We start from the raw sequence: 26,029 nt of genomic DNA on the forward strand, positions 1-26,029 counted from the left end.
TACATGCACAAACAGGCAGAGCAGTAAAACAGAGGTCTGCACTTTCCCCTCACCTGAGCGTAGTCTGTGTGCAGCTTGCCCTTGCCTGAGGATCCTCTGCAGGGGAATGCTGCTGGAACCTGGAAGGCAGGGCAGAAAGATTGTTAAGTCAAGGCAGGGGAATATGTGGAGGTTTATCGGACAAAGTATACCTGCTCAAGGCTGCTTGCTTTCTCTCTGTCTTTACAGTGCTGTTTCAAACTCTCTGTCTTTCAGCTCCCTTGTCTTGTTACCACTAACAGTCTCTCAGTGCCTTTGATCCTGAACTTAAATGCTCAGTTAAGTCTCATTGCTGTCCCTTACTGTGAGTAACTTCGTGAGCAATTTCATACCATTTTGCATCCTAAGTGTGATTTTAACTAAAGAAACAAAAATATTTGTATCTTAGTGATGTTTTGGCACAACCAGCAGACTGCAGTTACTGAAACAGTGCTGTGCAGGTGCTTCATGAAAAGCACAAGTTCTTCTGGAGCATGACACGCTATATAAAAGGGGCAGATTATAATCTCTTCCATGAAAAAACAAGAAAATTATTTTCAAACTTCTTTATGTGTGTTTATCATTTAGTCCTTCTAACTAAACAAGCTCATATGAAGATTAGCGATTTCACTACAAAATACCAACTTTTTAACAAAAACAAAAAACGCTAGAAACAAAAAATTACAAAACACAAAAAAGCAGTTCCTTGCAAACAGATGCAGTGGAGAATGAGTAATTTTCTGCTTACCTATGCATTTGGTGCATCCTATACAGATGGAAGGATTTTGAACAAAAAACAGGTAGTTACTCCTCTCAGAACAAAATACAGCAGGCTTATCATAGGTGGCATGAATACCTTCTACAAACATGATTTAATAAATAACGGCATTCAGTTCAGCCACCGAATGATAGAACTGGTTGTCTGTCACTTGAAAATGTTTCTTTTAAAGGGTATTTCTTGGGAAAATTATGTTTCTTCATACAATATTTGCACCTAAAGAAGGGTATTTTTCCACTCTGAGAAAACTAGATGAGAAAATCAGCCTTATTATGTTCCACCCTTTCTTAAATTACCACTGGAGAAAGGATGGGATTTCAGTAAGATTTCAGTTGACCAGGGAATGGGATGTAGAGAAACTCTCCTTGAGATGGATGAAAGGTCTAGCAGCAATGGCAAGGATTCAATCACCAATTCTATGAGTACATATTCACTAAAAAAAAAAACTTAAGTAGATTTTGAACTTAATCCATTTCTTGAATCCATTCTTGTGAATTCAAAACTAGTTAATTAAAGGATTTAACGAGTACAAAATTGAAACCCAACGCTTTCCACATCTGTATAGCTACCTCAGTCATGGTTCATCCTATCTATCTTTAGAGACCTCAGGTTTTGCTGGGACTCGCTTTGACTTTCCTCTCACACATACCTCATTGTCCCCATTTCACTTAGTATATCCTCTTTGGAAAGATATTTGTGAAGTTTCTCTGGATACCACTTGCTTTCTTCCATCTCTCTGTCAATAACAAAAAATATGGATGTCTAAGGATGTTTCCTTCACTGCAGCTTTGGACTGTGAAGTGGTTTGGCATTTATATTTCTGTCAAAGGACACCTTTTCCACTGAAGATGCTTAGATTTCCTTAAACCCCAAATCAACAGCTTTATAGCACTTAACTATATGTTTGAATGAGTAGGAGCGAGTCACTGAGTGCTGAGGTTTTGCATGGATTTCCCTATGGTCCTTAAGTTTCCTTTCAACGGAGAAATGAAACCAACAGCAGCATAAAGGAAAATACAACAACAAAAAAAGAATGACTAAATAATGACTACAGAATTCCCAAAATAAGGTGGCTTTCTTTGTCACAAGCTGTAAAGAAAGAGCAAAGCTGAATGAACCTCATTCAGCAGTTTCTTAGTTGTGTGATAATCTGTCTACGTATAGGACAGTCTAGATTCTTAAAGTGATAAATATTGCAGAGGATAATATCTTGTTTCAGTCACTCAAATCTAGTAAGAATCTATCTTCACAATATGCATAGGCTTCACAAACATGCGAGGATGCTTGTTATTTATTCCTATGCTATGTATGCTACAGCAAGTACAACTGGTCTGGATGAACTAGAAAAAATATTTGACCCCACTTAAATTCATTCATAATTCAAAAGTAGCAAATTAGAAAGATGAACCTCTTGGAATTATTGTGTGTTTACACCGCTTCTTTTACCAGCACAGTGTTGTTGCATAGCTTGGGTTCTTTAAATAAAGATAATGTATTTGTCCAGGCATTTCATAATAAACTATGTGCCATAGTTAATCTTCTCAGGTTATATAAGAAAATAATAAATTCTGCATCACTAAGAATAGCTGGTAAGAAGAAACATCTGGTTTCTTCTTAGTAATATTACTCAATACTATACAGAATGGAGATATTTCCTTTACACTCTAATTAACATCTCACTTAAAAGAAAGTACTTATGTAAGGATAGGTAGCATAGTATTAACTCCTCAAAAGTCAATAGCCCACAGGAGGATGGAGAAGGAAGCCCCATCCATTAAGAAGCCCCATCTCTCCCACCAGAGGACAGCACCTGGACACTAACTTGTTCAGTTTGGGCAAATCAGCAAGTGGACGCGTTAAACACCGATGTGACATTTCAAACTGCTCACAGCTCCTTAGGTTTTGCTCATTAACAAATGTGTTCTTGTCTTTGTCTCTGCAGGCATCTTGTTCCCGTAAAACAACCACTCTTGTAACAGGCCTTGGGGAACAGAGATCACGCCCCTTTGCTTTCCCAGACTAATATTCAAAATGAGAAATGACAGGAAAGTCAGAAGTAGCAAAAAAAACCCCACTTCTGCACACAAATGCAGTCTGTGGAATTCACTACCACAGGATGTCAACACCTGAAATACTACAGATAGTTTTACTACTTACACAATATGCATTTTTATGCAAGCAAAAGCTAATCAGAATTCATGCCACAAAATTTAAAATCTAAGGGATGAGAAGGTAAGCTTTCTTCGTTTTCTGTATTGCAATGATAGGTGCACCACTCAGTGAAAGATAGCTGCTTACCCTAACGTGCCACACAGAGGTCATCTTCCAAAGATGTTACTAGATCCGTGGCTCGAGTAGGTGCAGTAGCTCCTGCCACTGCGATTCACAGCTCTTCAAAGATACACCATGCCAATAAACTGCAATTCACAAATGTTTGTTCCTAAAACTTTGCTTTGGTTTCCACTAATGTCTGTTCCATCCAACAATTTTACTGGCATATTGAGAATTGTACATTCCTAATGCTTTTTTATTGAACTGTCTTTTACCCAAAACATATGAAAGTAACATTGCAATAATACACTATGAAGCACTAATGCAATTATTGGTTTGAGAAGCAGCAACATATAGAATCAAAACTTTTTAAAAAGATACGTTATTCCACTTATATGTACCATTAAAAAAAAAATTAACTTCCTGCATCTTTTAACAAAATGACTTAGAACTTCACTCTTCTCATTCTTACTACGTTAAAGAAAAAAATCAAAGTGTCAAAAATTATGGTTTAAATGATCTTTGTTGTCTTCAACACACTATAATTTTAGTTTAGATGATTTTATAACCCTAAACAGAACTATAATTTGTGCTAGGTTTTCTCTCTCTACTTACACAATTTTTCTCAGGTACAGTGCATGCATTTCCCCAATCTTTTCCTTCTACTTCAGGTTTAATTTATTCCTAGGGACAGCTTTGTTTAGTAGCAGGCAGGCAGCCATTTCTGCTTCTTTACTCTCCTTATCCCCCTTTCTCAATCATATTCAGTCTTTGCAGATATAAAGAAAACACCTTAGGTGAGTTGAGACACTATTCACAAGATCTTTTTGCTCCCCCCTCCCCACACACACACTCTCACCCCAATAATAATAATCAGAGACAAAGTGTCCTTGTTTGTTCCTTGCTACCAGAACATTCAGGATTGACAACTCTATATTGAGTTGCTCAGTTAATCACATATGTTCTGGTGGAAATTATTACCTTTGTTACAAAGCTGTGTATAGATAGAACTAAATGCTCATCTTTGCAATAAAGAATGTGCTCTTGTGTAAAATAATTACTCCATTATCAGATGTGCTTTAAGTATTGTGAAGCTGCTAGTCATTTTTCCTGTTCTATGAGGATTATAAGAAAGAACTTGAATTTCCAAAGTGCAGAATTTAAGACTATCAATTATTTCCTTTATGGGTCCCTCCCTTTCCAAAGAAAATAATCTCCTCTGAAGAAGGTGTCATTCGGATGACAACAGAGGGAGTGCAATATCACACACTCACTTAGAACTCATTCAAAGCCCAAAAATTCAAAGTACGTGGAAAATATCTTATTAACATTAGAGAGCTGTTCATCAGATCCCTTGAATACAACTTCCCCTCTGTTAAGGTCCTGCTAATAGTTATCAAGGCCCTTAAAAGTTTTGACATCCTGGTTCCCGTTACAGCAGCTCTCAGAGTAAAACTTGCACAGTTTTTCTGCTCATCATTACTGACCAGGTATATTCAGTCCTCCTTCCTTGCTTGAGAAGCATGTTTGATGAAAGCTTAACTTTTGGATATTTACTTTGGTTTGTTAAAATGACAAGCATTATAGGGACCACGCTGACGGTAATACCAAAGCAAAGTCATAGCCCTTCTAGTTTACACAGATTTTTGAAACCAAAGAGTTCCCCTGTGCATTGCAATTCATGTGATAATAAAGTCTTAAAGAAATAGCTGTTGCATAATTACCATTTCTTGCAAAAGACGACCACTAAAATAACTTAAAGTTCTGAATATTATATGTATCTGAATTCATTTACATCTGCAGAAACGTCAGACAATTCTTTGATTCAATAAACAGTTTTGAGAACTGATGGGCTAAACAAGATTTCCCTGCCAGGTGTCATCTTTTATGAAATAAGGCATCACAGAAACAAGTCAAGAAAAAATAAAATTAAGACACTTACAAGTACCAGGTAGAGACAGAAGAGAAATAAATATTACAGGACAAGACTGCACAAAACAGGAAATTCGGGCAGGCAAAATGACAGGTAACACATCTTACAGTACAGCAGATAAAGGAAAGAATATAACATATGCAAGATATCAGGGGAGAATCAAGTCAAATCCAAACCCACCCCAAAAACTAATTTGATTTTTTTTTTTAATCTAGAACCATTATTTTAAATGTTTATTGAATTAGAACTGGAAACTGAACTGGAAGCTAAACTGGAATCACAGCTCTAAACAGAACTGCACTAGAAACTATCTCAGTTCGATGCAGGATTTAATATTTATCCCCTAGAGGGGAAAAAAGTCCTAATCAAGATCAGCCCAAAAAACACAGAGGAAATTTCAGTCCTCTCTGTTCACAGGAGGAATAATTCAATCTGCATGAACCACAGCTGAAATATTTTCTCTGCCTGTGCCCAAAGAAAAGAATTAAAGTAAGAGGTACCCAGCATTTTTCACATGGGATTGATTTTGTCTTTACTACAAACAATGCATTCTTAAGTAATATTGCTACGAGCGCCTCCCCACAACTGTCAAACCCATAGCAGCACTATAGAAATGCAGTCAAAATTGAGGGAAAATAGGTAATATCAACTGAGTAAAGCAAAGTTGTAAAAGCAGCAACAGCTATATAGTATTCATCCACCTATTTCTACTTCTGAAATATGCCTGCTGACCCTGCCAGTACAGTGAGGTAGCCCATGGTAACATGGCTGGACTGTTTTCAGTTCTTGCATTTCCTGGTACTGCACAGTAGTATAGTGTAATATCACTTTGGTGTGATATTACAGTTGGCAGGAAACACTCCTGTGTTTTGGAGCAAGGGGTCTTTCTGGACGCGTTGGCTCTAGCGCTCTCTGAACAGGCCCCGCTACTCTGAAGGACGCACCAGGATTTCGATCTCAGAAGAATGCGTTCTGCTCCCCCACCTCATTAATGTCAATCTTATCTACAATAAATAAGCTCAGTAGCTGGTCTTCCCTGGCCTCTCCCGGATGATTTATGTCATCAGCTTGCAATAAGTCATGCTGAAGTTTCCCTGCCTTAGATTCACTCCAACATTGTAACTAGTTTGGTGACTTCTTTCCAGTCTTTCAAATCCATTATTCAGCAAGCTGGTGCTGATGATGCACTTTCAGCCAGGTTGCTTTCATCTTTCATTTTATTAAATGCAAATTGGATTTGAAAATGAAGGTGGACAGTGCTGTAATCATACTGGCAGGTAACACTGTTATTCGGCTGTCAACAGAATTCAGCCTAAATAGATCATGGCACAAGAAAGAAATTGTATCAATGACTTTGCTTTACTTGCATTTAAATATTACATCAAACCTATACTGTTGCAGGGGACAAAAAGTGAGCATAAGTTGCAAATATAGCATTCTTATTTTACATCCTTTCCTTTTTCCCTTTCTCCCACTCCTTAGCAAATCCAAGGAGAGTTCGTACAGAGAAAAATTTGTGCATTATTTGCCAGAAAGCTAGCAGGGTGATAATAAACTACCTAGCACCAATGCCACAGGGCCCCATATTATATTACTGTTTTAGATAAACTAATTAATTAAAATGTTAAGAGCATGCTACATACATGAATGCTCTAAGTTCCACATGGTTAAACATACATCAATAGAAAGTACTACATACAGTTACATGCCATTAATACTGATTTGCTCATCCATATGTTATTTATAATAACATGCGGATCTGCTTTTATCAAAGTAACTATTAATAATTAATTATATTAACCCCTTCTGAAATATAGATGAGCATATCCTTAATACAAAATATGAGCCAACTGTGGCAGAGCTGAAGAAATTTCTCTCACACCCTGTTGATGGAAGCCCTGTTAGGTATATAACAGGGCTTCAAGAAGTGCTTATTCTGAGACTTTGTGCCTCAAACAAGTCACAAGTCACTATTCCTTTCTCATTTTAAGAACACAAATAATTTGTTAAGTTGCCAATATGTCCATTATCAGGTGTTTTTCTAAAAGTCCAACTCCTAGAACTGTGTGATCATGTGAAAAACTTAATTAAAAAACTGTAAGTACGTTTATTACTTATGTGTTTTAAGTGTATCTTTGACAGAAAGGCTAGAAAAGTTTTCAGAAGCTCAGGGAGAAATATTTCTACCTACCTAGTAATATTTCTAATTTTTAAAATATCAACGAGTGCTAAACAATTTTAAAAATTATTTTGATGAGGCCTGGTCTGTGAATTGGGCAGTGATAATTTTTCCTAACTTTGCGAACATTTTAACATTGAGGAACATGTCATTGATCACTATTTTTTGTTATCAATATGAAAACATGATGAGGCTCTAGCTATATAGGGTAGCAGATAGATGATTGACTGTATTTTCTGCAATGGGGAGATTATTCCCTACAAGAAGGAAAGCAATGCAGCTACAATCCCTCCAGAGAACAGATTAAATCCTCTGAAATGTCTTGGCACCTGACACAACATGTAGCATTGTCATAGATGAAAAAACATTGTTTCTTCTTTCAGTGGTTGCATTTTGATAACAAGTGGCAATGCAGTAAATAAAACCTTGGCAAACATATGAGGCTGAGGTTACTGATCCATCTGTTCACTTTCCCTTTAGCTCCAGAAGCCAAATCTTCTTTGCTAAGCTCAGTCATCCTAAGCAATTGTCCCAGCTGAGCAGCAGTCTCAAGCTAAGCTCCTGTGTTGTGCGTTTCAGCCATTTTTCTTATTGAGAGTTTAAAGGGAAAAGTCAAATTGGGAAAATGGCAAAAGCAGGACTGTGATCTGCACTGGAGTCCATACTGCACAACACTGTGAGGATGGGAGAGTTGAACACCTGGCCTGAGGTCTTGCAAGGTGTGCCCAAAGGCTTGGGTACAGCATCAGAATCGTTCCTGACACGTTTCATTTATTCTGTACTTCTGTGCAAACACCAAAGTCTGTTGTCAAGTATCTAATTGTCTAATTTTGATTGCAGCAAGCAGATTTCTCACCGCTAAAGAGCTATAATTTTGTGCACTTGCCACTTACAACAAATGCTGTCAGAAATAGAAATGAACAAGCAGGAGATATACTTAAATCCTGCCACTATCTCAATTAAATGAAAAAGCAGAAAGGAGTAAATAATCCTGTTGGCACAATCAGAAAAAGAATTCAGCCTTTTGTCTTGCATACGTGCTACCCAAGGCATAAAACTCAGCAGCACAGCCTACTCACACCACAGTCCTCCATACCCAAAGGGTTTCAGAGCTGGCTGCTCCCACACACCAGGCCACTGACTCCTCCAATCCTCAGTACAAGTTCCCTGAGAAAACTGAAATCAGGTTTCCTCCATCTGCTCAAAAAAGGTTCAACAGGTTGACAAAACATCAGTGCAAAGACAAGTCCTGTAAATTGCCCTTGGACTCAAATATCTTTACACCTCCAAAAGCTGGACAAGTGTGTCAAAATGCTCCCTCAAGTTCTCACACACCTGTACGCTAACAGAGTCCCAAGAGAGTTTAGACCCAGACATTTTACAGTTCAAGGATCTCAATTGCATCAGATGGGAAGTGAGGAAGTAAGAGAAAGCAGTTGTCCACTGAGTTTTCCTACAGACTTTCAATCAGGACTTGAAGCAAAAGATGCAGGTGAAAGGACAAGGTTCTGAGCCACCTGAAATCCCAACAAGAATAATACAGCCACATACTTTCATATAAGAATTCCCATCTTTTTTATTGTACATTTATATTTTCTCGAAATGCTTATGTGCACCTAAAAATAAAAATGAACTTCTCCTTTTTAAACACAAACACAGACACAGACACAGACACACACACACACTTTCATTTAAAAAAAAAAGTCTTATTTGAACTGATTCTAATCTGAAGTTCTTCAGAGTTTTCTCTATTCTTACCAGACCACAGAAGAAAATAAGAAAGTGTGCTGTGTCCACTAATTATGTACTTATATGATACACTGTCTGCCAGATTGTGGGAGCATCACAGTGTTTCAGTGCCACAAGCAAACTCCTCAAAAATGTCTCTAACAAGGACTCTAGCATGGTGTACTCTGAAAGATGAAGGGTCTTTTTTCAAAAAATACAAATTCTTAAATACACTTTAATGCCATAGCTCAGTCCTAGCTCACAATCCCTTTAGTGTGTCAGGGATTTCTTTTCCCATAGACATAGGCAGACATGTGCTGGTGACTGACCCAATGAGAAATACCTACAGTCCCAACTGTTTTATGGCAGACAGAGAATTCTGCTGTGACTTAGATCATGAGCCTGCAGCAGAGGGCACTGTGAAAGCACAGTATATGCTCTAGTCATGCAAAACAGCTGAAAAGGGAGAAGGGACATCCGCTACAGGGAACATGTGCTTCTACTCTGTTGCTTCTCCCATTTCCCTCCTGGAAAGGTGACCAGTGGTTCTTCCTCTGGGCAGGCATCCAAAAGGGAAGTTGCTTCATCACCCTTGTGCTCATAACAACAGCCAGGGCCAACTGAGTCTTACTGTGTGATGGCTGCAGATGAGACCTCCTTTCAAGTGGAAGCTCTAATGGGCTTAATTAATGACTAGTGAAGACAACCCATCTCTGCAGGCACTGCAGCTGACAGTATTGCTGAGAAGGCAGACTGAGCGCAATAAAGCTGGGAGTTTGGGGAGACACACTATCCACCACCCACGAAGGACGCACTCCCGTACTCCTGGCGACCCACAGATATGCCTGGTACACGTCTGCTTGCAGCGTGGCTGGCTTAACTTTTAAAAGATCCCTGGGGAAACAGTGCCTTTCAAATACGGGTTTTGTAATCAGTTATTTTCATTTGGAAGCTGAAGCAAGCTCCTCTGCTCTTCTTTCATATTCTGCACTTTCAGATATTCCCAAATACCCTACACAAGGGGGCTAAGCCTGCAGAACTGAGGAAGTGAATATTTACAGCAGTGCTCAGCAGCCAGCGTCTCTCAATCTATCAACAGCTCCTTGCAGAAGAAAGCAACTCAGTCTTTCTCCCTCTGCACAATGACATTAAAGAATAATTTTAGAAAGCAAATGAACCATTACAGAGACATTAAAAAAATTAAATAATCCATAACTAACAGCAAAATGGCACAATAAGGAATGGTCAATGTTATTAGAAAAGTCAGTTATGTGTGGACAAATGCTATCTGACAAATGAGAAAAATGTTTGTTCACTGAGACTTATCTACAGCAGACCTACCGCCATTGTACCATATGGCACAGGTGTTTTTTTTGTAAACACACCTCTCCTAGAACCAAAAAATCCCAGTTAATCAACCACGGATCATGGTCCTATAAACTAAGCAAAGCTGTGCCTGCCCAGTGCTGTTGGCTGACTGTTCACATTGGGGATGTGTTAGAGGAAAGCTCCTGGCTTCTTCAGGAGACATTTGGATTCACTGAGAAGCACAAAAAAGGGCAATGGAGTAATTTTGACTTTGAATGAGATGATACAAAAAAGATCATATTCAACTTTTCATGTCTGTGATGGAAAATACATTTGACTTGCATGGACAGGCTTCACTTTTAATTCAGTGCTTTTAGTCTTCTGTCCTGAATACTGGCATATAGAGAATACTGGCTAAAGAATATAGAGCTATGGAATTGAGAAAAAAAACCCTACCTAGTACAGAGTAAGTTCTTTGGATGATAACCATTAAATGAATGTTGATTCTCGTTTTGATGTATTATTTAAGTGGTAATAGTGTTCTTATCTCTAGCACTCTGATGGTATTTAATCCATGGATTTCAAAGAGCTTTTCTACAATAGAGGATGAAAGAGGTTTCCAAGACAAACAGATATGAAATATTCATCAAGGAAAAGCTCTGAATCCAGTTATTAGTCCTGCAACAACCTTCCCAACCCCTAGAACACAATTTTGTTCACAGCATTGGCCCAGCATCACAGCTAACACAGCTGTCATTTACACTAGGATTAATGACCTGAAAAATAAGTGGAGCTGCTCTGTTCCATAAAGCAGATTTCAGCCAATTTCTAACTATTAAAATCTAGCTGACAGTATCTTCAGGTATAGAATAAATATCTAAGAATATTCAATTCTTCCTGTGCTCACAGAGAATAAACTTTCTCTGACCACAAGATGGCCCTCATAGTATACTGTCTGTGCTAAGGTATACAACATTCTTGTTATTTTAGGTGTATCTTTTAATATTCTGTTTTTTGGTTTTTTTTAATAAAGTTTGATTTCTCCATTGCTACCTTTTGTTAGTATAAGGCAAGACAAAAATCACAAGAATGAACATATCTTCAGGACTACATGTCTACAACACAAGAGCCCAAATCCATCAGATTATTTCGCAGATCCAGTTGAGTCACTCTGCCCCAGGCCGAGTTTGTGGTTAGGTTGCTCAGGGGCACAGGACCTTGCACACTAGGCTCAGCACAACAGCAAATACACACGCTGCACACTGCCCTCCGTATGGTCATTGTGTTTTCTAGGTTGGAGAGGAGACAGGGATACCAGCACCCTAAACTCAAACAATATATCCAGCAGTAAAACCCTTGCATGCCTTTCACCGACGTGAAAGTCAGGGTGTGTGCATGTGTGCATACACACACGCTTGGAGAAAGGTCTTGTCCCCATCCACAAGGGTAGGATGCAGCCAGGTCAGACCTGGTGTGGGCAGAGCCCCCCCATCCCCGGACAACATGCATTTCCTGATTATCACTATATTCTCAAGAATTCTTGGCAGTCCTGAAAGCATATCCTTTCTGACATTGTTTGATTTTCTGTATTTTCTCCCCAATGACACAGACACAGTAACATCAAGCAAGGAAACTAAATTATTTCTTTCAGTCTTTGGCTAACACTGAACCCACCGCAGCCTTTAGCTGCAATGACAGGACTCTCTTCAGACTGATGCCAGTCTGGAATTGGGGAAATTCATATGACACTTCCTTAAAGTTTAGCTTAAGATGATTCCAAGCAGATGAAGGAATGAAAGCTTTATATAGCCTTCTTGCTAGAAACCTTCTAGTTTCTGACCTAAGTGTGTTCATAATTTAAAAATGGAAGTCCTATTACAGGGAGTGCCAGTGGGAATAGGGACAATCTGGTCTCAGCCCTGGTGAGCGGCTCTCTGAAATCATGAGAACATGGGATCATTTCATGACAATCCATTGTGGTGTTGATTAGGTAGTGTAGGCCTACCTCAGAACAGGTCTAGGTACCGTGCGCTCTTCAAACATGTCTCTTATAAAGACTAGGAATAATTTATTCTCCAAATATTCTTCAGTTATCCCTATTTCACATCAGCTTCCAGTGCTCCAGAATGGTGACAACAAGCACAATAAGAAAAAAGAAGTCATTCAAATTTCAGTTGACAACACTTTGGTTGTTTCTAATTTCACGCTTTTGGGATAAACTTTAGGACTTTTCTGTTTCCCACAGCAGGAAAAGAACATGAAGATCTTTCCATCCTTTCCAGCTTTTCCATCCTTTCCAGCTGTCCAGGGCTTAACAGGGGAATTGAACCTGAACACCAAGGTTTTGGTGAGGCCAAACTCCCCAGCTTCATCTTCTCAGACTCTAGTCTGTCACCTCTGATGGGATGTAGGATGTATACTGCTTTGAGCTACCAATCTCTGAAGCTTTCACATCATATCAGCTCCCAAGTTTCTGACCTGTGAGAGACTTGGAATATCAACCAAAGTACAAGAATAAAACAACAGTTCTATCACCTCAGACCAAAGTCAGTTTAGCCCAGTATTCTCTCTCCATTAGTGGCTGTCTAAGAAAGAGTGCAAGAAGAGAGGAAGCATTTTTCTCTGCAGTTCTCCCCCTGCCTGAGCCAGCGTTACTACTACTACCACTGGGCTTACTGAACTCTTCCTATACTGAATTCAAAACTTAAAGCTGCTTATTGCTCTTAGCATAATAAGTTAGCATACATATATCAGTAGCAAGTTTCCATAGCCCCAAGCAGAGGATGGCCATTAATTTAAAAAGTACAAAAAACTCCTAGGAAATCTGGATCAAAAAGAAATTTCTCTTGATTTTGCAACAAACCTGAAATTTAGCCTGTTTTTTTTTATTGTTTTTCTCTAAAAACAAAAAAAAGGCTTGAAGCTCTTGCATGGATGTTTAACTCAGTGAGTGATGCCACGTGAATGTTCGAGCAAACTCCCAGAATACACTGAAATGCAGCAACCTCATATGCTTACAAGCTGTAGCCTGGCATTGTGTCTTCAGTTTGGCAGTTTGAATTTGAGCTTTTAGGTCTCTCTGAATGCAAACCACGGGGGGGGGGAGTTGGAGAGGCAAAATTCAAAGCAAAAATCAAATCAACAAAACCCTAGAAATGCTGCGTTGCATCAGTTCATTCCAGTGTCACCAAAATATGTCTGGATCTGGATCTGAACTGAGCTTACTCAATATTGCAAAGAAAATTTAGTGATGACACATTCTCACTGCTCTCTCTGTGATCCTCCTTTTTCTGTACCTCACACACCATTCTGTTTCTGTTTCTCTACTTTTCCATAAAGCTGGTTGCCCCAGTCATTCTTCCTTCATCTTACAGGTGGATACTCTTATGCTGGATGAATTTTTCTTTACTGTGAAGTTCTTTGGGCTTTATGTAATATGTAGTTAGGATATATACCCATATCTATTCACATTATCTATATACCATACTCTCTCTCTCTCTCTCTCTCTCTATATATATATATATATATACACACACACGCATATATATGATACAAAATATTTTTACAAAAGCTTTGCTCTCTATATGACTTCTCTAGAACTAACTGCTAATCAAACTCACTGGTGTTAGACTTCAGTGAGATTGCAGTATGATGCAATGTCACTTACATTGGATGATGATCACATCACAACAAAGAAATGCAGGTCCAGATATTGGACTGCAATAAACTCACATTTTCCCACTGAAGACAAGAGAGGAAATAGATGCCAGGTATGGATTTAAATAGTTGTCTGGTGTTTTAATTGAATGGTAGGTGTAAGTATGGAAGTGTAAGCTGGAAACAGGTATCACAGAAGGAAAAGCCTTAGGTGTAATCAGCAAGAACAGTCCTTGCACAGTAATATATCAAGGAGCAGACAGGCTATGAAGCACACAGGCAGAAGCAGCCCTACTACATCTGGCAGCCAGGTGCAATAGGGGGAGAAGTGAGGCAAAGGGTCTCCAGCAGCTACCCTTAAAGGCTCGTGTCAATTTTTCTCTCTCCAGAGAGAAACAAATACTGATAAGACCTTTCCAGGCAACCATCCATCATGCTTAAAAATTTGTTTCACAGTCCTTCCATGAAAGAAAAACAAAAAAGCTTATATCACATTTTATACCTTCTGCCCAGAATGGGGCCAAAGAAATAAGACCAAAAAGCCTCAGACACAAGAGTCTTCAGGGGAAAAGATTTCCACTCTCCAAACCATCGATACACTGTTCTGGAATTTAGGTTTTTTTCTTTTGATGTTAACAGAGCAACATTGCAGGCTCCCTATTGCAGAGCTAGAGCCTAGATGTCACTGAAGAAAAACCTCTTATGCCTGCTGAACAATTCCCCACTGCTATAACGCATAACATGTCACTGTGAATCATTTTCAGAGCAATTTATGTCACTGCCTCTGCTACTTGGTTGCATAGGCAGGTGTGTTAAAGACAGAATTTTGGCTTTATCTGTTCTTCATTATTTCCCAGCCATCTGCTCAGAAACAAAACAAATTGGCCCAGTCTCTGCATGCAAAATTGAGCAATGAGAGTAGGAAGATAATTTTACATAGAACTACTCAACCAAAATTAACGCAAGCGTGAGTCTGTTTGATTATCGTTGTGAACTACACTGCCCCAACTGGACAGACAATAAACAAAAGAATGCCACAAAAAAGTGTTACATTAGGAAAAATAAAAATTAGTGCCAAGTAATTCTAAAATGGTCTTAGAAGGAAAAGTTGCAATTAAATCATTTCAAACTTTATTGAGACCAGCATCCATAAAGGTGTCAGCATCAAGAAAAACACTTTCTTTAAAATCTATGATTTTTATTTCTTTAGAGGAAAAGATATTTTCAATTTTTGTTTTGATGAAATTAGATTCTTTTTTCAAAGTGAAAGTGGGATGGCCTGAAAGAGCATCTTACTTAGTTAAACTATTACCAGCCCTGTTTAAGGCATGCTATTCCATCAGCAGTTGAATGAATTCCAAACCCAGAGACTTTGATTCAATGAACATCCCAGTCTTTAGGACAGTATCTGCTGTTGCTAGCAGCTTTTACCATCCAGCTCCTGCAGGTTTTTTCCTAATGCTGAGGTAAGACAATGACTTATCAAATATCATTGTCTAATACTGGCAACTAATTTCCTTGAAGCTAATGAAACTGTGATTCCTTTTCATGATGACTTGGATGGTCATACTGTAATCGTATTACATTGTACACACTAATGTTTTGCAGATTATTTCTCTTAATGCTGATATTTTTATCACAGGTCTTTTACTGATGTGAGGCAAGCTACATCAATGCAGAATCACAGTATGAGGGAGAAAGAACATACACTAAAGAGGTGGAAAGCTGGAGAATGTTCTGAATATAAGCTCTGCACCAGAGTGCAGAAAAATAGGAGACACCAGGGCATAACACACTATCCTCTCATCCTTGTTCAATATTAAATGAAAAGATTTTTTTGACTGATTCACTATTCTTGACGCATTATCTGTCCTTAATCTCAGAGGGGGATCAATTTGGATGTTATGCCACTAAAATGAATACAAGTACATAAGCAAAAATTAGTGTAAATTAGAGAAAATCAGAATGAAAATCAGGTAACTTAACTGAATTGTTTGACTGAATCTTCAGTGAGGTTGAGCCTGCTGATCTATTATATAACATTAATTACTTTGTTCTGCTGTATTTATTGAGTTTTCCTGAGAAAAATATCACAGCTTTTCATAAACACCGAAATGCATTAAAATTATAGCCTGCTGTTTAAAAATCTGCATCCTCATAATTTTGTTTGTTCAACTGGCCAATTTGAAGTAATCCTTCTTTTTGACTATCTAAGTTTAGGTCTTGTAAAATGGTTAGCTATTTAGGGAGTTCACTTTGCCAAGTATTTGCAGTGTTGTTACCATTTTCATTTCTCAAGAGAAATACCATATATTTTTCTATAATATATATTTTTATATGGGTATATATATTTATGCACAGATCACCATATTCTGGCTTTATACAAAGGTCCTTTTGGTTTGGGTAAATTCAAGACGAACAACCAACAGCCAGTTGCATTCCTAGGTCACCCGTCACAGAAATCCTTTGTGATGCTGTGAACAAATGAATAAAATAGCTGCAGCTCTCAGTTACTCTGTCCTTGCACTTGACACAGGTGCAGGAAACAGCTAACAGTAGCTGTTACATGATTTACTATCTCCCTATACAGGGGTCACGTGAGCCTCTGCAGCATCTATAGTGTAAGCAAAGCTTAGGTGCTGCTGAGTACCTCAGGCCCAGATCTGAGGGTTTTGAACATCCTCAGGGACGGATTTTGGCCCTTGTTCAAATGATTTGTTTCGCTGAGCATAGGAAACATGGTGCTCAAGGCAGGGGAGAGGAGGGGGCACATGATGCTAGAAAGGGATGCGTTCAGAGCACACAGAGCACCAGCCTAGCAGACGTATCCCTCTGAGACAGCTGTCCCTCAGAGCCCCGTTCAGGGGCCCTAGACCATCCTATATCATCAATGAAAAAGCCAGCTTTCCTGTACCAGGTATGAGCTTATGGTATCTGATGAGTCAACATCAAAACCTTGGAGAGATCTTCATTTTTCTTTGAAAAATAAACTTATTTTTCAATATGCAAGCAACATCTATGCTTATCAATTATTTCCCTACTCTGTGCCTTAAAACTGTAGCCATACAATTTCACTGTAGTCGTAACAGCGTTTTTTATTTCAGTGAGCATCAGCGTTTTGCTGCTCCTGAGAGTCTCTTATTCTGCAGGGCTATCAAAGTTACTGCCTAGTGACAAACCAGTTTTGTTTCTGCTTTGATGCTAGCAGCCATCAGAATGGATTATGCACTTCTCTGGGAGCATAATTTGAGCTGCTGGCCACTTATTACTGGTAATGAAAGAGAAGTAAAGAATATGATTTGACTTCCAGGGTCAAAAATGAATTTGCTAGGCTGGCAGTCACAGGAAAAAAATTTTTTTTTCAGTTGTATACTGAAGATGTTTGTCTTTAGTTCCTGGCACATAATTTGAATAGACCCCTGAAATATATGAGAGATTGAAATTAGTCTTTAATGGAGATCAAACATGAGGGACAGGGAACACTTTGGTTTCAGTATTTCACAGATATCTCTCCTAAATGGCAACAAATATCCTTACTCTTTCCAGACTAACCCTCGAGATTATCACGCTAACCTATTTAGCCACTCCACAGACAGTGATTAGATAAAAGGCACTGCTTTTTCACGAATGTTTGATTCAAAAAACTTCTTTGGCAATCCCCTTTGCCAAGCACTTCATGAAAGGTGGGAATAAAGCACTGTAAAGCACACAGTCCAAAGACAACACGCTCTACTTCATCCAGGCAGGTCTGGCTAGGATATACTCAACATTTTCTCATTACAATTCAGGTAATCAAAGCATATCTGCAAATCACCACATAATTTTGGTTGTGAGTATTGAGAAGTGAGAATATGAGCCAGCCCAATTTCAATAGTAAAGAAAACATGCCAAAATTGGGCTGAAAGTGACTTCTTAGATACTCTGAAAGAACCAGTGTACCTAAGAGAATCAGATCGGTGTCCATCATACTTGAAACACATTTCTAGTATTATAGATGTCTGATGCGATCAAGTGACGTCTCCAAGATCCTCATTGACCTGTCTATGAAAAAGGGCATTACTTGCTGATCTCTGAAAATGGAAGGCAAAGATGAATTGACAGGAATCGGGGCAAGGTTAAAGGAAAACAACTTGAACAAGACATTAGAGAGTCACAGCCTGTGAGAGTCATACTAAAATGAAAAAAGGGGGTTGTAATATTATTAATCATATTAGAAAAGTTTAGAGGAAGCTTCAGTACTGCCACACTTTTCTTTGTTGGGGTCCAGGCTTCATAGTAAAATTACAGCACTTTGCTGTATGAAGCAAGGAAGCTTCTCTCTTATTCAGAAACATATCTTATTGTGCCAAAGAACAAAGCATGTTCTCAAGATCCAGTAGCTTTAAATATGCATTTGCTATTTCCAATCCCAATTTTCTTATAGTTAGACACTAGAACTCTTGGATCTTTAAATGCCAGAGTTTTGCAGAAAAATGTTTTGAAGCACCTTTGGAGCATATACCGTACTTTTCTTCACAGCTAAGTTGTCCAAGACAAGTCACTGTTAAATAAATTTAATCACCTCTTTCAAAAAAGTTGTATTTTGCAGACAACTTATGGAATGGAGAATATCACAACCTTGTAAACACTCAGTCTCTTCTCAGTAGTACTTTTATTTATATCATGTCATGCTAATTCCATAGATTCTCTATTGATCCTCACAAACTACCAAATAACAAACCCTTTGATAAACGGTAGTCTAGCTCTCCAACTTTGGGCTCAATTTCTCCTTACCTTCTCCACGATTTGTGATCTATTAATAGAAAACAAATGTCTTCAAAACAGAAGGCCAGAGTTCTCAGAGCATTTCCCAAAGAGAGATCACAGAGACTTTGGACAAGAGATTCATTCAGCTGTCTGTTATCTGGAACAAGACACAACTATATAGAGCTATTTAAATGCAGAGGCCTTAAACTTTTAGTCTAAAATGTGTGGCCTACACATTTACCCAGTGCAACCCTGGATACCAGCACAATCCATCTGCAATCTGGCTTCCAGTGCCAACATTGCTTTTAACATCTGACACTGAAGTTGCCTAAGAGATCATAACCGTCTTTGCAGATGCTCTGTTTCATCGGGAGCATTGGCAATTCAGCAGTTTAATTCATAGTTGTCCATACAAATCTCAAGGCTTAAAATGAAAGTCCACAAAAGGTGTTGTCTAATTGAGGTCAGTCAGCTTAGCTTTACCACTTTGCAGTGGTTTTTTTGTTTGGGGGGGGGGGGGGGTGTTTTTACATGAAACAGTAAGTTGAAACTTTTTGATGAATCTGCTTGCTATTGCCCTAACCCATCATGTAAGTTGTCCTTTGGAAGAGAATTCTGGTCGATAAGCGAGTCTACCTCTTGTAATCAAGAGCTTTATGCATTAGTCCCCCTTTCTGCCTGTCTCCCTAACTGATCACTGTGTGTTACAATGTCGGGCCCAGCAAGCTGTTTCTCCTCTACCTGAAGCATTACCTCCTTTTTCCTAATTATATCTTTTTGTGATAAACTCAACCAATGTGTCATCTATCACACATGGGGGACAGGGGGGAAAATCACTTCTCCTCCCTGCTCAGCATACATTTTAAAACTGAATTAAATTCTATTAGCTTCTAGCTCAAAGATACAATACAATACAAAAAGAGTCTGTTCACCCTTTCTCCTCAAGATGCAGAGAGGAAGTGTTTGATGAGCACATCTCAGCCCCAAACGTTTTGAAGATGACAGGCGGTTTATTGCCTTTTTTTTTCTTTTTTTTTTCTTTTTTCCTCATTTAAACATTTTAAGACGGGCCATAGGTCACATTCTCATTAAGCTCCTTCTCTTCGGAAAAGTTCTCATTCTCACAGAAAGGACAATGGCTCATATAATTTACTTCTACCTTGAAGACTAACAAGTAAATGATCACAGAATACCTGAATAGCTTTTCAATGAACAAACTGAGTCTTTTACCAGACAGGGTCTATGTCTTATGCAGCTTTCTTTTGTATGTGAAAAATCACATTTTCTTTGTTCATTTAACAGGGTAAGTCACCAGCTCCAGGTTGTTACTGAGGCTGTTATTACATGCTTTAGACTTAGAGCAGTGCTCTTAATACTGCGAGACTGAACTACCTCAGAAAGCTTTCCTATTTTCCTAGGAAGGGTCAAACAAATCATGAGGGTAGAAGGAATAAAAAAAGTGCAGCTGTCCAGAAAACATTATCACTCACTATGGATTTTAAAGTTTTGAGATTTATTAATGCCTAAATCTCTTTTCTTAAGAGAGAGAGGTCCTTATAAGAGAGATTTATATAAAGCAAGTGGTAGTGTGTCCATGTAGGATGGAAGAAATACACATTTAAGGACCAGCTCTGCTCGGTTTGGACTGGAGTCTCACTCTTTCGTATGCTATATGACTGTTCCCCTTAGAGGAATTTTTGCTTCTCTCTCTGCTCTCTAAAAATTTTATGCTGGTCTTAAGAAGCCTTTCCATGGAAAACATTCCCAAAACTGATGCGTGTACACAAAGTGAGGATATATATATATGTGCATAAATATTCCAAATAGCAAAAACTTTTTAAAAAGCAGGTTTATTGGCTTGCTGAACACTTTTAATTGAAAATTTGGCGAAAACAAGAATAACAAAAGGAAGAACATTTCCAGATGATTCTGCTCTTCCTAAATCTGTTTTGGCACTGAGCCAGCATGGAAGAGAAATTAGGAAAGCAATGTGACTACATATTTCCCGCAATACAGGTCACAATAAAACTGAATGATTTTCCTGACATTAGATGCCACACATTCCCCCATTCCTTACTGCACCCTGATTATGTAAAGCCCAGGAGGGAAGATGTGGAAAAAGATTTTTTCCACTGAACCTGGCCTGCTGCCAAAAGGAACACCTAAAAACACAGAACTCCAAAACAGATATGAGAAAATAAAATGCATCTGTTTTGCTTTTGAAACTGGTACCTTTTTCTGCTGAAATGTATCCTGTGAGTTGGAAAGAACAGAGATACCACACAGAAATTATACATTATTGACATAACTCTGTAAAATAAAGTTCTGAGTCTCAAATCCTTCTGTCATTTTTTCCTCTATGGCAATACAGAAGTGGTATATTGACATTTCTAAGGCGTAATCATTTGCCCTAGTTCATATTTAGTTAACTTTAGGAGAACCGTATGCAATAATGCAAATCTCAGTAACTTAATTGAAATAGACATATTTAATCCACATAAGCAGATTCCATATACACCAGTTTTATGTAGCTAAAATGTTGTCTGTTATAAAATTATTTTAAATGTGTAAGTTTGGCCAATGGAAATCAGCTCTTAATAGACTATTCAGCTGGGTTTGATTTCTTTTTCATAAAGTAAAAAATAACTACACTGAAATGTTTACAGATACAAGCACAACTAGTACATGGTATAGAAAAAAAAAATCACATCCTATGTGTTTAACTCTTAAAGTATTATATGACAGTGTCCCATTATTCAATCCATTTATGCTTATTTATGAGGTTAATTTATGTTAAGAAACAAAATAGAGATACTAGGACACTCTTCAGTGAAGCAGACAAAGATATAACAAGAACCTATTGAAACCAAAGTCACCCAATTTCAAACATGAAATAGAATGTATATTTTTAAACATAAATGGGGTTAACTAGGAGAAGAAACTCCCAAGTGATGTGACAAATTCTTTTTTCTTACTGTAAGGCTTTAAATAAAGCATCAGCAGTCCTCTAAAAGACAGACTGTTTTCCAGCCAGTCATGGACCTAGATTAAAAGCCTGTTGAATGAAATCTCTGGCCAGTGTTCACTTTCTGAAGCTATAAGAATTGTCCTGACAACAAAAGAAGGAACAAAAAAACACTAGTGCTAAATCTCGAACCTTCAGACCTTCATTTTTTTAAATGTTTTCATGAAACCAAATCTTAGCTATAGTGCAGTCAACAATAAAACTGCTATTAACTAGAGTGGGATTCACATTTTGCCATCATTCCCTTTACAAGTTTGTATCAATAAGTACTTCAAAACAGGGTTGTCTTTCAACATGCATATTTATCTGGTATTAGTGGAACACACAGCAGCAATATTCATGAACTTGTTTAGATTTCATGCACTAAAAGGGAAAGGAATCATTCTTGTGTAGGAAAAAATCTTTTCTGAGTCTCAAGTACTACTTTTTCATCATGCCATTTGATGCCACACAGATATAAAATACAACTCTTTTTTGACAGCTGTCCCAAATCACAGTCTCATCACAGAAATGCTGACACTGATGACCATCTGAATGCTGACTTAAATTGTTTAGGCAAAAATACATTCAGGTCCAAGTCCTGCACCACTGAAGTGGAACAGAATTTTCTGGTGACATTAAAATTTCCATCCTCGAAGATAATCAAAACTTGATTGCAAAGGGCCCTTAGCAACACGATCTAATGCCTAAGTTAGACCTACTTAGACTTGGGTTTTGGATCAGATGACCTGCTGAGGTTCCTCCCTACTTAAAATAATTTAAGATTCCATGAGGAGAGTGACTACAATAACAAGCTTTCAAATCCCAAGGCTAATGGCCAAGAGTAAGTGTATCAATGAAAAGCTTCTGCCCCCCAACTCAGCAAACTCTAGCCCACTGAGTTACCAACATTCATAAAAACCTTGAGAAATATTGCTAGAAATAATATTTTAAAGTGAGGAGACAAACAACAGCTGAAAAAGAATGCAGTGTTGAAGAGTTACTCAAGCAACACAGATGAGCATATGATAGCACAGGTACTACAGATATAAATCCCCCACCTTCTCCAACATTTTAAAACAGCAGTTAAGTGTTTTACTACCCTTTGCACAGATATGGAGGAAAGAAATGCCCAGATTATCCAAGTTATCCAAGTGGTTTGAAATCTTTAAGCTACCAAAAACCAAGTCTTTGAAGAGCACATCATGAACTCCCTTGAATTCAGGTGGAGTTGAAAGCACCAGGACACTCTGAGCACCTCTTTTTCTTAGCTGAGCACTACGATGTGCAGAACTTCAAGGGCTCAGCTGAAGAATTCAAAGTTGACAACGGAATGGTAAGGAAAGTGCGTTGAAATCTCTGGTTCAAATATGTCAGATTTGGCACTCTCAACAATTAGTAAAACAAACACTAATACTATAAAATGCACTTCACAGGACAACAACCGTAAGCCTCAGAGCAGAAAATATTAAAATGGTTACCAGCATGAGATAATTGAGCTCTAAAGCGCATAGTTACACCAACAGATAATGTTATCTTTAATAGAAAGGTTTTTTTCAGGAATTATAAATGAGACCTTATTCTTATGCAAAAGTGAAAAACCATTTTTCTATTGAAGACTTAGAGGTGAATCAGCAGTAACTGTGAAATTAAATTATACTGTGGAAGCTCTGATTACAGAGACAGGATGATAATTGGATTTTTCTACAGAAATCCATTTTTTCCTGGAACAAAAAGCTTGAACTGAGAGGATGAGATGAAAGAGAGAACCTTACTTTCACCTTTCCTTTATTGGCAAGCTACTTTTGCTTTTTTCTGTCAAAGTAGGTTCCTGGCCCATTAAACAGTTTAAACTGTCTGTTTTTTTTCATTTTCTGTACTGTGTCACTGAAATTTGGTGTTCAGATACTGTTTCTTATGCTAGCAGAATCTGGCCCTGTTACCAAAGCAAAGAAAGTGAAGGCTAAAACACTTGAGATATATGAAAGCTGAATTTCAGGAACCTTCAATATATGATTCCAATACCACTACTAATGGCAAGATGCTGGAAAGTTTTCCTGCATTTGCAAACTATCTGCACAATGTCCTGAACACCATCATGGATGTTCTCTGTTATGAAATATTTTCAGTCAGACTTTTGATCCAAAGGCAGCCTAACGGGAGCAGATCAATTTGCTCCTCTAGTAGAGGGGCAAAAGGACATTATGGTAAAAAGGGGAAGAGCTGGAGATAGTTCCGTACCAACTGCCAGAATAATCTTCTCTTCTATGATCTAACTTGTACCTAGACACCTCTGTGGTTGCACTGGTTAAGAAAGTATTACAAACATTTCTCAAAGACAGGTTCATTAAGCACAGATCTTTACCTCTTGGTTAGCTTGGACAAACATGAAAATAGGAGAGTTGTAATTCCAACACCTTTGTTTTCTCAGTTTTCTGAGAAATTGCTCTTTCACATGGTCTTCATAACCATTCATTCCTGTAAACTCTATTGGCCCAGCAATGGCACAAGGAAATGAGATTATGAATGGAACTCATGCTAATTGTAAGACCAAATTGTACCACCACTTAGCTATACACCACAATACATGTGAAAACACATTGAGGCCATATTACCAGAAGGTACAAAAAAAGTCACAGAGCAATAAGGGACCTGTGACCATCCATACTGTGTGTCTCATAAGTGCAATTATTTTAACACCATCTTTTCTTATAATTACCCACGCATTCAAGTACCTATAAACAGCAGATTCCCATTCAGATTTCTACGGGAAGTGTCACACACTTTGCTTGCATTAAGTTGTCATAAAAAATAATGCATTCCCTTTAAAAATAGATTTTTCTTGGAGGAACAGTTACATCAAACGAGGTGACAGCTCTTCCTGTATCCCTGGTCTCACTACACCTAACTTCAGTGGCATCAGAGGAAGAACTGAGAGATGCTGCAATGCACAACTTTTCCACAAAGTAAGTGTTCTTCTTCACATCCTGTGTATAACAGTACACCAACTACCATCAAAATTGAAGGTTAGTTCTCCATCCAGACTTGTGTGAAAATCCTGCCATGTTGCTTGCCGAGGGTAAGAAGCAAGTATAACATGGCAAGCATAGTTGTGTAAGACTAAGAACTTTGTCGAAAACTAAAATTCACATTTCCTGACTTTTGTCAAAATATGATCTCAAAAATCAGCACAATAGGTTTGCATAAAATTTCCCTTCTATTTAAAAAAGAAGAAAAAAATTAGAAAGATAAGAAAAATAAAACCAATCAGAATTATTCTGAGAGATTTGATAGGGGTTTTAATGGTTGATGAAGATACAATGATTGTGGGGGGTTGGTTTTGTTTTGCTTCCTTCAAGATCATCCTAAGGCTTTGCACAGATGCCAGGAAAAGGTTTCTACTCTGTATAAATGACAGTGCAGCAAAGAACTGGGGAATGTTCTGTTATCTTCCTTCCTCAGGATGCACATCAAACAAAATAGCTTTCCTTTTCAAATTCTATTTCTCAGTTCCCAGAATTAAAAACATCTGGGTTTCCATGTCAATTCATGACATTTTGAAACTATTCTGAAATCAATGAAAGATCATTTTTCTCCTGCTGAATATTCTAAACAGGCTGAAAAATAATTTCACAGTAACTGGAAACAAGATGTTATTGATTGTTGAAAGAGAATTCAAAAGGGAAATTTTTATTAAGTCAAGCTGTTTTTCCAGCACCAGTGCATGACATTAGTTTCAATAATGCTTTCAAAAAAGGCCAGCTTTCTCAGTGTAATCAGGCTATTTCTGCCCAGCACACAGGACCGGGCCCCAGTGGAATCAAGTCCTATTTCCTACTATTGACCTCCGGCATGTAAGCCTCTCTCTATGGAGCAGGGATAATGATTTGCAAAGGACTTTGTGATAAGCAGGTGAAAAGCACTTTATCACATTCAGTCTAATCCTTATTAATTAATAACAGAATAACTGGATCGGTATTATTGTTTATTAGCTTTTGACATGTTAAATTGGTTTATACTACTTGTTTTATTGAGTAGGCCACTTATGAGATCACTGTCCAGTTAATAAACAATACCAAAAAAAATTTTTCCTTACAACGATTTAAAGCACGTATGGCTTTAAAATTCAGGCTTCAGAAATAGAGTCTGAAGTACCAGCAAGTGTAATTTAATCTGCATCCAGCTAGCACCCCTTCAGGAAGCAGACGTGAACCTCATCACCTTCAGTTCATTGACAGAGTGAGGGTGTCTCCAGGCATAATAAATCCTATATTTCATTTCTTTAGTCAGTAATAAAGCTCAGAATGCAGCAAGCAAGCCTAGTTTCTCTTTATTGGTTCATTTAGAGCCCCCCCTATTCTCAGCAATTAATAGGTTCCTCTTCCTCTCCTATTTTACTGTATTTTT

General features: G+C 38.0%; 1 protein-coding gene across 2 annotated transcripts in view; it reads right to left on the reverse strand.

Annotated features, from left to right (window-relative positions):
• PTGFR (prostaglandin F receptor) overlaps positions 1-26,029 on the reverse strand; it is a 115,067-nt gene that overhangs the window by 37,651 nt on the left and 51,387 nt on the right. For both annotated transcript variants that reach the window (XR_010884900.1, XM_067301007.1), the window contains one exon: positions 54-119. Coding sequence is in view for 1 of the 2 variants with exons in the window: in XM_067301007.1 (XP_067157108.1) it covers positions 54-119 (66 nt within the window). In the remaining variant the exon portion in view is untranslated. The remainder of the gene's footprint in view (positions 1-53; positions 120-26,029) is intronic.

This window comes from Apteryx mantelli, chromosome 8 (genome assembly GCF_036417845.1).
Source record: "Apteryx mantelli isolate bAptMan1 chromosome 8, bAptMan1.hap1, whole genome shotgun sequence".
In the NCBI taxonomy this organism is placed as follows: domain Eukaryota; kingdom Metazoa; phylum Chordata; class Aves; order Apterygiformes; family Apterygidae; genus Apteryx; species Apteryx mantelli.